General features: G+C 47.1%; 1 protein-coding gene across 2 annotated transcripts in view; it reads left to right on the forward strand.

The window, feature by feature from the left end:
• Dapk2 (death associated protein kinase 2) overlaps positions 1-17,409 on the forward strand; it is a 119,196-nt gene extending 101,787 nt beyond the window's left edge. For both annotated transcript variants that reach the window (XM_005075516.4, XM_040739968.1), the window contains 4 exons: positions 205-250; positions 13,506-13,595; positions 13,700-13,783; positions 16,759-17,409. In XM_005075516.4, coding sequence (XP_005075573.1) covers positions 205-250; positions 13,506-13,595; positions 13,700-13,783; positions 16,759-16,839 — 301 coding nt within the window. In that variant the 3' untranslated portion in view covers positions 16,840-17,409. The remainder of the gene's footprint in view (positions 1-204; positions 251-13,505; positions 13,596-13,699; positions 13,784-16,758) is intronic.
• The last annotated feature ends 427 nt before the right edge of the window (positions 17,410-17,836 follow it).

Genomic DNA, 17,836 nt, shown 5'->3' on the forward strand with positions numbered 1-17,836 from the left:
TTTGGAACTGAAGTCAAGGGCTTGGGTAGTAAGGTTTCTCTATTGAGGTTCCTGCCCAGACCACTTTCCCTAGAGTATTGGAAATACAGCCAATTTTCAGCCCTATCTGCAGCTGTACTGCCTTGATGGCACAGCCAACGAATGTTAAAAAGGTGAGACATCACTTGTCCTCATGTAATTTCTGTTTCCTCATCCTCATTGCAGGAAACGGCTTACCATCCAAGAGGCTCTGAGACATCCCTGGATCATGGTAAGGGCATGGTAATGAATTCCAGTAAGCAGGAGGTCACTCTTCTGCCACCAGATCTGGCTGTGGCAGTCAAATACAAATGGCTGATAAGAAGCCTTTGCTTGATCTCGGGCACTGGTCAAGGGTCCTCAAAAGGCCGATGCTTGTTCAAATGGGCTTCTACTGGCTCGGTACTAGAGTGCCTGCCTCGCTTGCATGAGGCTGTGAGTTCCACCCAGAGCACCATAAAAAGAAGCAAAAATAAATAAAATAGGGCTTTGCTACCTTAAGTTTGTATTTCATGGGCTCAGAGAGCCAATGAGACCACCACAGACCTCAGTTAAGACACTCTCTTCAGAGGTCAGCTTACCAACTGTTCTTTCTTGACTCCGTAACCAGGTACATTTCCTTTCCTGCCTTCTGGGCTCTCACTAAAGGATGAAACACAAGTCTGTCATGTAGCTTCTTTAGGCACTGTGCAGCCTCAGGGACTGGGTCCTGAGACAGAGACCTGGTGGAGAAGATAAGCCAGATCTGCTAAGACAGATCTGTTCCTTGTTAGAGGGTCAGGGTAGATAATGAATCTCCATAGCCCGCCTGCAATGGAGGGCCCACTGGTTTTCAGAGTCTTGGAGTTTGGCATGAAAAGCACATTGGGAGTGAAAGTGGGACTCCGAGCAAGCCTCCAGCCCTGGTTCTGTGGGCTGGCTAGCTGAACACTCCGCAGTCTACCGTCATTGTTCACAGAGAAGGTCCATAGGGATGATCCCAGTGTAGGTAAGAAGGGGAGAGGCCTATAGATGATAAATTCCTTAACTCCCCGGAGGATGGGGAAGGCCAGTAATCTTCCAAGGTAGGATGTGCCCAGAGCCTGAAGCCAAAGAGCCTCCTGGGCTCCTTTCTGCTGAGCATGCTGGCTTTTGCCAAGGCTGCAGTGTCCTGAAAGACAGATACCTTCAGCCTTCCTCTGCCCGCCATAGCCTGCATGTTTCAGCCCTTGAGTCGATATTTGCAGAGCCCTAGCTGCAGCCTGCTTGTCTGTATGAGCTACTATTAAATTCTATGTGTGTGGTAACCCTCTCTGATGGCCATGGAACCCTTTGCCCTGAAGTGAGCATGCAGTCAGCACCCCCACATTCCATAATGTTTCTTATGGTCTTGTTGCGGGGGTGGGTGCTGGCTCTCCCTACCATGTCTTGACACGAGCAGTGAATGCCAAAGAGGCCATGTGTGTGCCTTCCGCCTGCAGCTTGGACTGCCCTGTGGAGCACATATCATGTTAATATTCTGGTTCTTCTGTCTGAACACCTACTAGTCAAAAGGAGAAGCCAGAGCCCCTGAACAGTGGAAGACACAGCCTACCCAGCTGAAGACCAAACGCCTGAGAGAGTATACCCTCAAATGCCACTCAAGCATGCCCCCCAACAACACTTATGTCAACTTTGAGCGTTTTGCCCATGTGGTAGAGGATGTGGCTGAGGTGGACAAGGGGTGCCATGCCCTAGCAGGAGCCCATGACACCCTGCAGGATGATGTGGAGGCCTTGATCGCTATCTACAATGAGAAGGAGGCCTGGTACCGAGAGGAGAATGAGAATGCCCGCCATAACTTGTCCCAGCTCAAGTATGAGTTCCGCAAGGTGGAGTCCCTGAAGAGGCTCCTGAGAGAAGACATCCAGGCCACAGGGGCCAGCCTTGGAGGCATGGCCAGGAAGCTAGACCATCTACACGTGCAGTTTGAGGCTCTGAGGCAGCAGCTCTCAGCAGACATCCAGTGGATGCAGGAGCTGGTGGGCAGCTTCCAACGAGAGAGCAGGAACACAGATGGCTACGGCCTGGGCTCCATGTTCCACCAGAACACCAGTGAGTCCCTATCGGAGCTGCTCAACAGATCGCACACGGAGGAAATCCTGGCCAGCTTGAAGCTCTGAGCACCAGATTCTCGTCAGTAGTGTGTTCCCAACGCTTTGCAAAAGCATCCTGTCTTCCACTACTGAGGCTTCCCACTGGAATTATCCAAGAGTGTGTGTGCAGCCTTCTACTCTTTCTAGACTTCCCCAGCCACTGGGGTGCTAGTTAGTGACTTACTCCATACCTCCCTTTCCAGCCTGGTTTTCTGAGAGGGCTCTGACAAAGCAGTTGAACTGTGGAAGCAATTAGAACATATATCCCCTCAGCATGTCCTTCTCTGGGAGGGGGGGTTATCTGCCGGCCCCCAGGAGATACTTGATAACTGAGTAATGATGATGGATTGGCTCACCTTTCATGTTTCATTTGCATGCCTGGAGTGCAGATCTTGGGTAATGATCGACATAACCGAGAATAACTTAGTCAGCAGGATGCTTTCTTGTTACAGAATCAGGGTTTTAAAATATACAGAGAAAATACTAACTTTCCTTTAAATTGTCTCCTCGCTCATCAAGTCTTTATGTCTGTGACCTTACTGGGTCGTTAAATAGCTCTGTGAGATAAGAGGCTGGGATATAGCTCAGTTTATTCGCCTAGCATCCACAGAGTCCTGGGTTTGATCCCCAGCACAGCATAAACTGGGCTTGGTGGTACACACCTCTATATGTACTTAAGGGAAGGAACCAGAAGGACTGGGAGTTCGGGGTTCTCTCTGGCTATGTACTGCATTTGAGTTAAAAGCCAGCCTGGGATGTATGGGACCCTATCTTGGCACGGGGTCGGGCTCTGTGGCTGAGAAGATGAGTGACAGAATTATTACTGCATTTCTCTGTAGCCAGTGAAGAAACGGACTCAGAGAAGCATGAGTTAGGATCATTCATAGCCTGTTGGAAACCCAGGGTGCCCATGTTTGAGGAGAGGTATGGAGGTATGGGAGAAGTTTAGTGAGGCTCAGCTGTAAATATCCACCTTAATATTAAAGTTCCGATCCTAGAGGCTACGGGTTCAACTTTACATTGAGAATGAAGACAAGAGGCACACAACAAGGAGTTATTTATTCCTGTGTTCTAGGCCAGTGGGCCCTGAAGTCTGGGAATCCTCAGAGAGCTTTGGGAAGCACAAGTCTTATTGGCGTCTTCTATCTCCAAAACTTTGAACATCGTGAAGTTTGGGTGGTGCCATGCCCCTTCCTAGGAGGAAGGCCTATCAATACATCCACACAGACAGCGCATAGAGTATGGACCCTGGACCCCACCTGGTGCTAGAAGCTTGGACTAGGGCAAACTGTATTGTTTCAAGTACCTCCACAGCCTTGCAAACCATCCATCATATTTGTGTTAAATATTATTCCCAGGTTAGTGAGAAAACAAAGAAAGAATGTGACTTGCCTTGGATCACAACTTTAGTGATGAAAGTGGGAGTCTATTGTTCTTTATGATTCCCCTAACTGCTTGGACTCTAGGAACTTATGCTCTACTTGAGGAGGGTGGTACCCAAGTTCATCTATCCATTCAGACATCGTTCACAGGTACCCGCCAGTTTCTAAATAGTTGACTTGATGTGGTGTTAAGTAGTATCAAGCTGGTTTTCTGCTTCCTCAGAGTTCTCAGTTGAGTAATAGATTGTAGCATTAATCAAAAATTATATAACTACAGAACTAGAGCTGGTTCCTATGCTATGAAAGAGAAGTAGGAGAGAGAGAGGGGGGAGGGAGGGACGAAGGGAGGGAGAGAAGGAAAGATGGGTTGGTCTGTTCAGGAGAGGCAACCACTTATGGAGGACATTGGGGCTGTGGTCAGCTAAGCAAACCAAAGAGAGAGGTGTCCCCATGGGACCATCCATCATGTCGGTGTTCTGTGATGAGAGGGGATGGGAGGAAAACCAAAGGACAGAGAATGGGAGTATATGTAATGTAGAGGTGGCTGAGGGAGATCAGAACCAGCAAGGCTTTGTCATGTTGAAGAGTTAGTTCACCTTTGTTTCCAGGGTTACCAGAAATGACTAATGCTAGTGCTGAAGGAGAAATTCTCAGTAAGCAGCGCAAACTAGATTTCAGTCTAATAAGGCCATCCTTTAGAATCCTATTTTTTTTAAATTAGCAAGCTGGATCATTTAAAGTATCACATATAACTGTAATAAAACTATTTTGATCAAATATAAGAAATCACAATTTAAAGATGCATGACTATTTTATGGACGATTAAGAAAGAAAAAAAATCCCATCACAATAAGATACCACACAATGAGATGGCAACCAAGAGATACTACCACCATGCAGAAGGGAGAAACACACCTGGTTCAACTTGGACCCTGAATGGAGATGAAAAACTTGGAGCTAGAGGCCTGGCTACCTTTGCAGCATTACTCTTTGGATTGGATCATCTCAGTATGAGTCAGAAGAACCTCAAGCAGGGACTGCCGTGCCCCACAGTTGAAGGCTGGTGACCCCACCTGGCTCACCAAAGCTGTGCAGTCCTTTCTCCAGATGGCCTTCATCAGTTTAAGCCCACAGTAATGAGATGCCACATTGATTGGGAGATGATGCTGATGTCTGGCATTGCACATCCTGGAATCAAGGAAAGATTGCAGAACCCCGTGCTTTACCCTAAAGACAGATGACTCTACAGTTGCTTCAAAGTCCTGTATGCCCTGTCACGGGATGGTGCATACTTGTTTGGGACAAGACACTATGAATATTAAAGGTTGTTTTGGTTCCATCAACAGACTTCGATCTCCACATCTGGGTTTCCTAAGAAGAGGAAGGCCATGGAGGAAGATGCTTGATGAACTGTCTTTGAAGGCCAAAGTAAATGCAAGAAGATTTAAGTTATGGTGATGACTTGATTAGGGAGGATGGGGAAGGGAGGGAAAGCTGGTTTCCTTAGGTTTGTGCAATCGGTACTCTGTTCATGCTGGGCGGGTCCTGAGGCTAAACTGCCCAATACTCTTCCTGAACAGCAGTCTATGGGGCAGCACTTATCCAAGGTCACACGACTGTCAACCCCTGAGCTGTCTCAGAGCCATAAGTGGTTTCCTTCCCTGCAGTGAAATTGTCCTCTGTGTACATGGCAAGTCATTAGTGACAGTGTCTCCTTTAGATGTTTCATAAACAGACCCTAGACTGTACAAAGACAAAGGGAACTGAGAAAAGCACCCCAAGACTGTCAGGGAAGTTAGAGACAACTGTGCGAGCTTCTGATGTCACCTGCCAGACAAACTGCTTTCTCCTAAGGTACCACAACCTGACGCAAAGGGCTGTCTGAGGAGGCCCAGGAAATTAATGTAGCCACTGGATCTGTTTTCTCCTTACAGGCTCACAGCTGGTATTTAAATATCCACCTGGAACACAGGGTTGTCATGGCAGGGGAAGGTGTGGGGAGTAGAGCAAGGAGGCCCAGACGCGGAACACTGCTCTGTGAGGCTCTGCCACCATGGAAGGGTTTGCATTTAGGGAGGATATATTCATATATGGGGTGCACATGTGTGTACAGATATATTTTATACATATGTGTGTGCATGTGGAAACCAGTGGTCAACCTTGTTATTCCTCTGGAGACACCTTCTTTGGTTTATGTCTTCGTGTTTCTGTTGCTGTGAAGAGACCCCGTGACCACAGCAACTCTTACAAAGGAAAGCATTTAATTGAGGTGGCAGCCTACCATTCCAGAGGTTTAGTCCATTATCATCATGGCAGGGAGCATGACAGCCGGCAGCATGGCAGTTGGGAGTATGGTGGTGTGCAGGCAGACATGGTATAGGAGAGGTAGCTGAGAGTGGTACATCTTGCAGGCAACAGGAAGTGAACTGAGACACTAGGTATGGCTTGAGCATATATGAGACCTCAAAACCTGCCTCTACAGTGACACACTTCTTCCAACCAGGCCACACCCACCCCAACAAAGCCACAACTCCTAATACTGCCACTCCCTTTAGGGGCCGTTTTCTTTCAAACTACCGTAGTTTATTTTTGATAGAGTCTCACTGTACAACCCTGGCTGGCCTGGAATTCACCATGCAGACCAACTGGCCTCTAACAGACAGAGAACTACCTGTCTGCCTACTCCGTGTTGGGATTAAAGGCATGTGCCACCATACCCAGCTCATCTACCTTGTTTTTTGAGTTGGAGTCTCTCACTGAAACAACATAGAATTCACTATGCAGGCCAGGCTGACTGGTCATTGAATCCCAGGGATCTGCCTCTTCGGGCCTCCAAAGCACTGGGAATACCAGTACATTCTACTGTATCTGGCTCTTTACATGGCTTTTAGGGACAAAACTCAGGTCCTCGTGCTTGTGCAATAAGTGCTCTGCTGACTCCCCAGCCTTCATGGGGGACTTTTAATTTACCAGACTTTAAATTAAAGCTTGGCTTTATCCTCAAGTTCTAGGCTGTCAGGAGAGCAGGGAAAGTGTGTAGCATCTCCCAGGAAAGCAGTTCCTAAGAAGCTTGGAGGTGGGTCCTGGGGCAGGCAGCTGTCCTATCCTGAGGCAGCTATAGTCATGGCTGCCCTATGTATGTCAGGAAGGGTGGCCACAGTTGGTAGTGGATGGTTTTGTGAAGGCTGTTGAAGAGGTGGAGCAGACTGAGTAATCATGATAGGAAGAACCAGGGACTCCTCTTCAGCCTCTCCTCCTGCAGGTGACAATGACAATGGCAGTTAGAGGTGGCCATATGCCCAGATATTACCACACTGCCACTGTCAGCCTTCTAGAAATGTCTGTGGAACCGAATGGCTTTTCTGCTTTGTGAAGTTCTTGGCCTGTGGAGAAGATTCTTGGCCCTGGAGAAGAGAAGTAGCAGTGGGCATATTGGAGTTGCAAAGGATCCAGTTCAGTTGAGTGAACAATACCCTTTATCCAGTGTACGGTTATATTTCCTTTTCAAAACACTCATTGTGTTCTGGTTCTAGGTGGAGGTGACAGATAAGGACATGGCAACCCTTGGATAAGAGGCGCAGTGGACTTAGTTCATGATTGGTAGAGAGAGGTTCTTTAGTGATTTAGCCACTGGTAAACTCACCCAGGTTCCTGTAAATAACCCTCATTGGGACAGACAGACAGACAGATACACACACACACACACACACACACACACACACACACACACACACACAGAGGACTTGAAAGTAGAAAAGGCACTAGTTAGGAAGAGGATTAGTAAAAGAGTAGGGGAGAGATGAGAAGGATTAATTGTGTGTGTGAGAGAAAGAGAATAGGATTGAAATGCATTATGTACACGTATGAAAATGTTATAGTGAAACAATTTATTAAATATAATTAATGTATGCTAATAAAACATTTAAAAACGACCTCAAAGTGCAGAAAATATTCCGTATCAAGCCAATGGGATCCAGTCAACTGGGGGGTGGAAAAGACCTTCCTAAGGCTGCAACCCTTTAATACATTTCCTCGTGCTGTGGAGACCTCCAAGCATAAAATTATTTTCGTTATTACTTCATTACTATAATTTTGCTACTGTTATTCATTGTAATGCAAATATCTGTGTTTGCCGATGGTCTTGGGCTACCTCTGTAAAAGTGTTGTTTGACCCCCACAGGGGTCGAGACTCACAGGTTGAGAACCACTGAGCTAGAGGTATAGGATACAGCAGAGCTGGGTTCTGGTGGAGGCAGCGCATGAAGGACAACAGAGGCCTGCCGAGGTCTTGGGCCGTGCCCCCTCCTGTGTTGGTAGGAGGAAGGTACTGGACAGAATCTGGAAGGCTGGGTGTAGATTGGATTAGAAGCTTGAAATTGCTGAGTGAAAGTTGAAAAGGGGAGGTTACAGAGATTAAAGAGCTTTTGTCTGTAACATGATAAGGGACAATTCTCAAAGCTTACACTAAAGTATGGAGGAATGGTGTGGTGAATTCTATGTGTCACACCCTGCTTCATCAGGGGTCAAATCCAGGGCAGTTACTTCATTCGACTCCCTTCTTTTGAAGTATTTTAAGAACTTTAAAGCACACTTTAAATGCATTCAACTCGTAAGTTTCCCCTTCCCTTTGGAGACCTCTTGCTGTATAGTCTATCCTGGCCTCAAATTCACAATCCTCCTGCCTCAGCCTACCAAGTGCTGTGGTTATGGGTGTGTGCCATCAGGCCTGGCAGGACCTTCCTCAGATGCCTTTCACTTTTTATTTGAGCAAAGTCTCTCATTCCCCTGGAACCTAACCAAGAAGTCCAGACTAGCTGGCCTTTGAGCTTCCGGAGATCTACCTGTCTCCTTCTCCCTTCTCTGTTTCTAGAGTTACAAGTGCCTGCCACTGTGCCCAGAATTTTATGTGGGTTCTGGGGTGTTGAACTCAAATCATCATGCTTGTGAAGCAAGCCTTTGCTGACTGAGTTGTCTTTTTTGTGTAATCATTGTGTCAGTATTATACCTCTGTCCCTCTATAAACTTATGCCGTCCTCACATGGCCAGGGTATCTGTTACATTCAGTTGGTTTGTTCATATCAGGACCCAAGCACAGTTCACACATGGCATTTAGCTGACACCTTTAAATTCTCTTAAGGGCACAGGAGGGAGAGTTTTGGAAATTTTTTTTTTTTAGAGACAAAAGTTCCTCAGAAAACAGAAGTCTGGTAAAGAGGATAAAATAATGTCCATGTATCTAGATTGGAGCCTAACAGGAAAATGATGCCAAGGTCAAAAACAGAGAGGAATGTTTTCACCTCCTCCCATTGGTTGACCGCTGCAGGGTCAGCTCTGGGACACCCAGCCTCTCTGCTCACCCTGCCCAGGCAGGAGGAGTCAGGGATACCTCAGAATTTTCTTTTGCATCTTCCTGGAGAAACAGGTGTTTGCTAGCAGGGCCCAAGCTCCAACCAGTAAAGGAGCCAGCAAAGGGAGGGAAGAGGTATGCCTTGGAGGGAGACTTAGCTGAGAGAAGGGAAATCTACCAAGTCCAGAGTGACAGTCTGAGGCAGGGGAGAGAAGCGGCTGTTCCCGCCTTTCTGTGGAGTATGAGGCTGTCAGGATGGCACAGATGGAGGCTTGAAGAGCTACAGTCTATTTGCAGCCCCTGTGGAAAGCCTGGTATTTAGAGAAAAATCACTGGAGGGGGTGCCACAGTTCCTTTCTCACATCTTGGGGGTGGCTGCTGCTGCTTCCTCTCCCTGCTCTGTGGATGTCATTTTAGACTCTAAAATGACATCCTGTTCAAGGACATTTGCATCTGTGTAAACAAAATCTGACTCCAGCCACAGCTTTCTGTTTTCTTGCCTCCCTTTCTGACCTTTTTTCCAGACACTAAACGTTCCTAGGAGACTGGTCAGAAATGCCCAGGCTCCTTGGTATCAGTGAGAGACCATAACTGGAAAATGGATACTCACTGTCTGTTTGAAGAGGAAGAACAGGACTGAAACAATGCTATAATACTTCTGGGTACAGGTCTCACTGCAGAATTTATGTCTCTGACTTTCCAGCCTGAAGTGACAGTATTGGCCTTTTGAGAGACTCTTAGCAACCAAGGAGCCCATTAATGAGGAAAGGCCAGCCTGACTGTCAGGCATAGGTGGCCTCTTCCTCGGAACTCATGTGGTTGTGTCTAGCATATAGAGTAGCGCCAGAAGTAATTGTCAACTTCTGTTTATGGGTCTGGGAGTAGGTCCACATGACCTTTCATCTTGGCCTTTCTACTCAATGAGTGACATTGTTAAGCCAGTAGGAAGTAGGTTTTTCCTTAATATGATTCACCTGGCCTGCAGGTTGTCTCTCCAGCTATGAGGGGAGGCAGTGGGGGTGGGAATGAGCCATTTCTCTTCTAGGTGAGTAAACCCATCAGTAAGTCCCTTCTCTCCCCAAGTCTACTGATCTACTGGTTCAAATTTCCTTATGAAGAACAAATAAACCCTGCCAGGATTAGGCTCAAAGGTCATTTATGGCTGAGTGAATTGCACCTCAAAATGGTATTATAGTTGATCAAAGTGCCCTGGGCCTCTTATTGGTGGGTGTTACCAGGTCCCAGGCTTAGGATTTCTTTATTTATTTGGTGTACATGCTTGCCTGTGTGTGTATGTGTGTATGTATATGTGTGCATGTATATGTGCATGCAAGTGCCCCCGTGGCCCACGTATGGAGATCAGAGGACAGTTTTGGCCACATGAAATCTGGGATTGAACTCAGGTCATCAGGGTTGACAGCAAGCACCTTTACCTACTGAGTCATCTTGTTGGCCTGGACCTGGGATTTCATCCTAGTCCTATCTTGTCAGTAGCCCAGAGAATCAGTTCAACCACACAGCAAGTAAGCAGGAACATTATTGGCTTGGGGAGGAGGGAGGAATAGCCTGGAGATGTAGACAAGGACAAATGCAAATCCCAGTGTCCTTAAGTTGCTTCCCCCACTGCCAAGCTGACATCATTAGGTTATATCAGAGTTATATGTTGTATCAGAGTCAACAACATTTCTTAGAAGATGTTTGAGTTAGGCTTAGAAATATTTGGGAGTATGGGGTGAGGTGGTCCTAATAGGCCTCCTGCCAGATGCCAGTCCGAAGCTGTGTTGAGGTCATGTGCACTGGCTTCCTTCTGGTGCCTGGTTCCATGAGGGAAAACGAGAGTAGTGGAGCGATGTGGTTAGGTAGGACCAGCTCTGAAGAGCCTGTGGGTTGCTTTCTGTAGCTCTCAACTATGTCAGCTTCACTGGCTGTCAGAACAGAAAGGAACAGCTGCATGGGCCTGAGGCAGTTGTCCTTGGGGCCGCAAGGTCCTTTGAGAATCCATGGAAGCTATCAACTTTCCTTGGAATCATTGCTTGTCTGGTCACACATGCACACATGCACGCATGCACGCACGCACATGCACACATGCACACACACACACACACACACACACACACACGTTTTTACTCCCATAACAATATACCATAAACTGTGTAGTTCTTAATATTTTTACAAGATTGTATAGCCACTGTAACTTTCTTTTTTAAATTATTTATTTATTATGCATACAGTTTTTTTTAAATCTGTGTACATGCTTGTACCCCAGGAGAAGGCATCAAACCTCATTATCGATGGTTGTGAGCCACTATGTGGTTGCTGGGAATTGAACTCAGGACCTCTGGAAGAACATGTAGTGCTCTTAACCTCTGAGCCATCTCTCCAGCCCCACTGTCACTTTCTAATCCCAGAATTATTAACCCAGAATAAAAACATTTTTAGGGCTGGAGAGGTGACTCAGCAGGTAAGAGTACTTGCTACTTCTCCTGAGGACCTGAGTTGTATTCCCAGAACCCATATAGAGCATTGGCTCCCATAAAGCTGGAGTTACAGACAATTGTGAGCTGTCCAACATGGGTGCTGGGAGCCTCTGGAAGAGCAGTATGTGCTCTTAACCACTGAGCCATTCCCCACCCCTTTTTAAGTTATGTATATGTGGAGGGGGGAGGGTGCCTAAGGTGGCTTTGAGCTGCCAGACATGAGTGCTGGGAGTTGAAGTCAGATCCTTTGTAAGAACAGCGTGCACTCTTAACCACTAAGCCTTCTCTCCAGCCCCGGAAAACATTCTCTCATAGTCATTCCACATTCTCTCCTGGCCCCAGCTAGTAACCTAATCTATCTCCTGTTTCTATATATTTATCACTTCTGGCTATTTCATACAAATGGAATCACACATAGTCAGTCTTTTGTATCTGGCTTCTTCCTCTTAACACATTTTAAAGCTTTATTCATTTTTATCATGTCCCAATACTTCACTTGTTTTCATAACACTCCTAATTAATATCACATTGTATGGATATGCCACATTTTGTTTATCCATACATCAACTGATATGCTTTTGGTTGTTTCCACTCTTTTGGATCTTAAGAATAATGCTACATAAGGGTGATGTGACTGTAATGTCTGTTGCTCCATTGAAGTTGATATGGCTGTCTCTTCCCTCCCTCAGTGTTCGATATGCATGTCTCCCAAAGCTAGGTGCGTGGTCATAGCTGGCTTTCCCTGTGGGGAGGACTGTTCTCCTGTCAAGGATATATGAGTAGTTCTGCTCTTCTGCTAGAACCTCCAAACAAAACTCAAGAATGGTGCTGGAGCCGGAGAGATGGCTCAGCAGGTTAAGGCCCTTGCTGTCAAGCCTGTCTACCTGAGTTCACTTCCTGAGACCTGCATGGTGGAGGGAGATAACCGGCTCCTGCAAGTTGCCCTCTGACCTCCATACACATCTGCCCCTTCTCCACCGGTAAATAAATAAATGTCATTAAACAAAGGAATGGGGCTACTCTGACCATTCATATACAGGTTACACTCTTTTGGTTTTTTGAAACAGGGTTTCTCTGTGTAGCTTTGGAGCCTATCCTGGTACTTGCTCGGTAGACCAGGCTGGTCTTGAACTCACAGAGATCTGCCTGCCTCTGCCTCCCGAGTGCTGGGATTAAAGGCATGCACTACCACGGCCTGGCAGGTTATACTCTTAAAAAGGACAGACCATTTTAGGATGTCCACAGGCTCCATGAAACCTCTCCTCAGTTAGGAAAACCTTACTTTACTATTTTTATAAAACAGGGGCATTTAGAAGGAAATGGAGAAGAATGATGACGATCAGTTTATTGCTGCTTGCTGACTGGTCCTGGATTAAGTATTTCATAATTGTGGGCTCATTCAGTTTCACCAGCCCTGTCATATGTATCTCACTATTACAGGGGAGATGACTGAGACTCAGAGAAGTTTTGGAGGGCTTTTTGCAGTCAAAGACTTAAGCTGTGTTGTGACTGCCAGACAGTTAATGACAACTGTGCATCTGTCCTCATCTGACCCCCTTACCCACACCCACCTCATCAAAGCCCCTGTCTCCTCCCATTTATTAGTACTAGAGAAGTACCAGTGCCATGCCTGCCAATAAGCATGTGTTTTACCAAAACTAGTCAATCCAGTGCTCCTTGCCATAAAATGACCCTCTCCCCAAAGTGATACTGATGGCTCCTGCTTCTAGCTTTTCTCACTTAGGGATAGTAATCACACGTCTCTGTCCGTCTGTCCGTCCGTCCGTCCGTCCGTCCGTCCGTCCGTGTGTGTGTGTGTGTGTGTGTGTGTGTGTGTGTCTGTCTGTCTGTCTGTCTGTCTGTCTGTCTGAGTCTCCTTCTCTCCCTCTCTCTGTATATGGATGTACTACACTGTGGTAATAATAGCTCAGGGGCACCAAGGATATCTTCTGGGCACTGAGATATTTGTAGCATTACCCTTACTGTGACATTCGATATTCCTACTGCATACCTTGCTGGGGAAGGAGATACCAGAGGCAAGCTGAGGACAGTGTGTGGTCCAGGATCTTTGGGGATGTGAGGACAGCATGTAGTCCAGGATCTTTGGGGATGTGGGTAGCTGCCATTTGAAACTCGGTTGACACCATCATGCTGTTTCATCTCTCAGCCAGTAGACAACCAGCAAGCCATGGTGCGCAGGGAGTCCGTGGTCAACCTGGAGAACTTTAAGAAGCAGTATGTCCGCAGGCGGTGGAAGGTGCGTCGGGACTTGGGGTGAAGGGCAGGGCGAGGGGGGCTCCCTGCTCCTCTCCAGATCTCCGTGCACATGTCACCTGACGGTTCTCGTCTCTCTCCCCTCAGCTCTCCTTCAGCATTGTCTCCTTGTGCAACCACCTCACTCGCTCCCTGATGAAGAGGGTGCACTTGAGGGCAAGCGAGGACCTGGTGAGTACATGCAGAGCCCTTTGCTTGGGCACCACTCCTGGACTGCGGGAGTCAATGGAGGAGGACACTAACTCTTCTGCGGGGCCCGTTCTTCCGCCCTGGAGGCTGCAGTGTGTCCAGCAGAGGGATGTGTTTGAGGGACCACCAGGCATCCTGTCCTATGGGCTGTCCAAGGGGCTGCTGCTGCCAATCCACCCCTTCCCTCTAGCCTCTACCTAAGGACCAGTAGCCCCCTGGGAGCTATGGGAATGAGTCCCATAGACCATCCAAAATTTATTCTGGCCAAGTGTGATGGTGCACACCTATAATCCAGTCACTTGAGAGGTGGCGGCAAGAGGCTCCAGGGCGGCCTAGGTAACATAAGGCCCTATTTCAAACGATCTCACCGCAAAACGTTCATTGCTGACAACCCAGTTCTTCTTTAGAATGGGTGCTTTATGCCCTCTGCACTTTTCCCTTTCTGTTTTGCTTTAACTGCCTGTGTCAATAATGTTTGATATGTTTGCTCGCTACATTTTTTTTGTTTATTTACTCTTTTGTAGTAGTAAGGATTGGACCCCAGCCCTTTAATATGTTAGGCAAAAGCTATACCATTGAGCTATATCCCTGGTCCTTTAGTGTATGTTTAAACAAGAGGCTTATAATGGAATACACTCATCAAGGGTGTACACTCATCCAGAATTCAGATCTGCTTCTTACCTGCTGTGTGGTCCTCAAGAGGTTGTTTAATCTCTCTGTTCCAAAATGTGTAAAATGGAGGGTAATAATAGTTCCTACATTGTAGAATTAGGCTTAAGTGATGCCCTTTCCTTAATACCTGGTGGGTAAGTGCTCAGTATGTGTTAGCAATTGTTATTACTGCTTAAAATCCTCCTGTAGGTCTTACAATGGGTGTCAGTGTTAACATTTCATTGGTAGGGGTTCCCTGGGATAGCCTCTCCCTCCTCATTGAGTGGGGAGAGCCAGGGGTGTCTGGAAGGTATAAATTATGATTAAAGGTGACTCTTGACTCAGCAACTGCCTGGCAGTCGCCCTGTGTAAACTGATGCTTAGCCTGCACCCCGCTGCCAGCTTATCCCAGCACTCCCATAGCTCCAACATGTCCTGAGGGGTCCTCTTTCTTCAGGCTGAGCTCTTGTTTATCCCTACTCTGGCCAGGACTCGAGAATTGGTAGCTCCAGGGGCTGTGTTGCTTTTCAACATCGAGTCCCTCTTCTGGCCACCAGCCTCATGGACTATGAAGGAAACCAGCTTTGCTCCCTCTGAGAATCCCTGTTTGTCACAGGGGATTTTGTCCAGCTTACTTTTTTATTGTTTGACTCTGACTCATACTAAAAAGTTGCCGTTCAGCAAAGCTTAAGTTATTTTTGTTGTCCTAGTCAGACTTGGTCCAGGGTGTCTTTGGCTAAAGCTGATCTTGACCTCAGATTTCCAGCTGGCTCAGGCTTGCCTAGAGGGGTGTATGACAGGATAGCAGGCCCGCCTTTCACATTAAGTCCTGGACCTTTTGTCTTGATATAGTTGTAGGGAGGGCTGTAAAGAATTTAAATTTCTTTCCTAACGTTTTCCTGGCGTAAAACAGTCTTCTCTCTCTCTCTCTCTCTCTCTCTCTCTCTCTCTCTCTCTCTCTCTCTCTCTCTCTCTCTCTCTCTCTCTCTCTCTCTCTGAAACAGGGTTTCTCTATATTGCTTTGGAGGTTGCCCTAGAATTCGCTCTGTAGACCAGGCTGTCCTCAAACTCACAGAGATCTGCCTGCTTCTGCCTCTGCCTCCTAAGTGCTGGGATTAAAGGCGTGAGCCACAAATGCCCGGCATCTTTTTCTTTCTTTCTTTCTTTTTTTTCCTTTCTTTTTCTTTCTTTCTTTCTTTCTTTCTTTCTTTCTTTCTTTCTTTCTTTTTTAACTCAGATGTTCAGGCTACATGCTCAGTGGCTTATTCTACAAGAAGAAAAGGTTGGGTCCCACATGCATGTTATATGGTTTTTCCTGTTGGACTTTCCTTAACCATCTTTTAGAAAGATAATAACAGGGATTTCTGTTTGGGAAGCACAGAATTTAAACATCTTGAGGGATCATTTAAATCTGAATTAATCTTTTAATAATTGGAATTAACTGGGGCTGGAGAGATGGCTCAGCAGTTAAGAGTACTTTCTGCTTTTGCAGAGGAACCAGGTTTGGTTCCTAGTGCCTACATGGTGACTCACAGCCACTGTAGCTCCAACTCCAGGGGATCCAACTCCCTCTTCTGGCCTCCATGGGCATCTGCATGCATATGGTTCACATACATTCACTCAGACACACAGACAAGACCAAACCAAACCTTACAGTGTGGACAAATGAAGCTCCTTACAATAATAGTCACGATTTTAACACTTAGATGGGTGGGACCCTGTGGAAAGACACTATAACCTCCAGGTGGTGGCTCTAGTTCTGCTGTGGGGGCTGATGGGTTGTACTTTCATGAAAGTGGCACTCAGAAGTCATTCCCTTTCAAAGGCTTTACAGTAAAGCTTGCTGAAGTCATGGTGGAAGCCAGTTGAGGCCAAGAGTGATGGCCAGAGGACCTTATGGAAAAATCAACCGCTTCCCCTCAGGCTGAGCTCAGGAGACCCAGTGCCCACAAACCAGCTTTCTAAGTGGCCTTGACTGTCGACAGGCACAAATGGCACCAGATGACATTTTCACTGTTATAATTGGACCCCTTCTGGTGCCTGTTTTCCCATGGATACCCTACCTGCTTTCCTGCCTCCTGAGAAGGAGGCCTCAATACAATTAATTTGGCCTCATATCGAGTCCCCCTCCTATTCCTGTACGCCAGAGGTGTCTGGATGGAGCCGAGGGCTTCCCTTTGACATCACCCTCACTTCCCCCAGCTTATAAGCCCCTTGCTTGAGTACATGACCTTGGGCTGCTCAGTGTCGCTTCACTCATGTCATCCTGTGATGCCCTGCCCTGAGCCTCTTTTTCTCCTCCCCAGAGGAACTGCGAGAGCGACACAGAGGAGGACATCGCCAGGAGGAGAGCCCTTCACCCCCGAAGGAGGAGCAGTACCTCCTAACTGGCCTAGTTTCCAGTGGTTGTCAGGGAAGTCCAAGTCCCTTGTGTTCCTTCTGTGCAAGCTCTTGGACCCTGCTTGTCACCGGTGTCCAGATGTTCTGCGTTCCTGAGCACTTTGTAAGAGGGGAGTCTGCAGGACTCAGAACTTTCAGGAGACCATGGAGCCCTGGCTGTCTCCTGCTGGGGAGTCTCCAGCATTCACCAAACTCCGGAAAACTGGCTTTCGTCTGTCTGCTAACCTCAGAAGCTGGGGATGGGGCGTGGACAGAGGAAACGGCTATAAAGGAGTATCATTGTTACTGCAGGATAAAGGTCAGGTTTAGGCAGCTTTCCTCACTCGGTGGCAGAGTTCAGAACCAGCCCGGGCAGCAATCATATTGGGAAGACGGAAGCCTACCCTATGAGGAAGTGTGAGTGAAGAGAAATTCTAGAGTGAGGGACCAATCTCGTGACTTCCCAAAATTCATAGGAGTCAGGATGTCCAACCTCAGACTTTGTACAACAGCCTCTTGCCAGCCTACTGTGCTGTAATTTTTTCTCATTTTTATTATTAAACTTCTTGTTTATCTAATACTTGGCTATTTTAGAAGCTATCTTCGTCTGGTTCCCTATGGCCTAAGACCCTGTGGCTTGGGGAATGCTAGGGTTGGCTGCTAAATGGACAGAAGCTCAGGACCTTCTGAGCAGTCTTCTGTTACTGACAAGATGCAGGCCCTCTGCATCCTCCCTTAAAAGTGTCCAGCCCCCACGCCATCGCAGAAGGCTGTGGCCCTTCCAACACTGCTGCTGTCAGCTCTTCCTTTAGGGGCTGACTTGTAGTTCCGCTAAATTCATAAGTTGAAGTCCCAGCCCTGAGGTTTGCCGACCATCACTGTCACTGGAGATAGTGATAGAATAGCTCATGAAAATAACATGCTATGACTAATATCCTTATAAAAGGGGGAGGATTGGGGCTGGAGAGATGGGTCACTGGTTAAGAGCAATTTCTGCTTTTGCAG

This window comes from Mesocricetus auratus, unplaced genomic scaffold, assembly GCF_017639785.1.
Source record: "Mesocricetus auratus isolate SY011 unplaced genomic scaffold, BCM_Maur_2.0 Super-Scaffold_100691, whole genome shotgun sequence".
NCBI classification, from domain to species: Eukaryota; Metazoa; Chordata; class Mammalia; order Rodentia; family Cricetidae; genus Mesocricetus; species Mesocricetus auratus.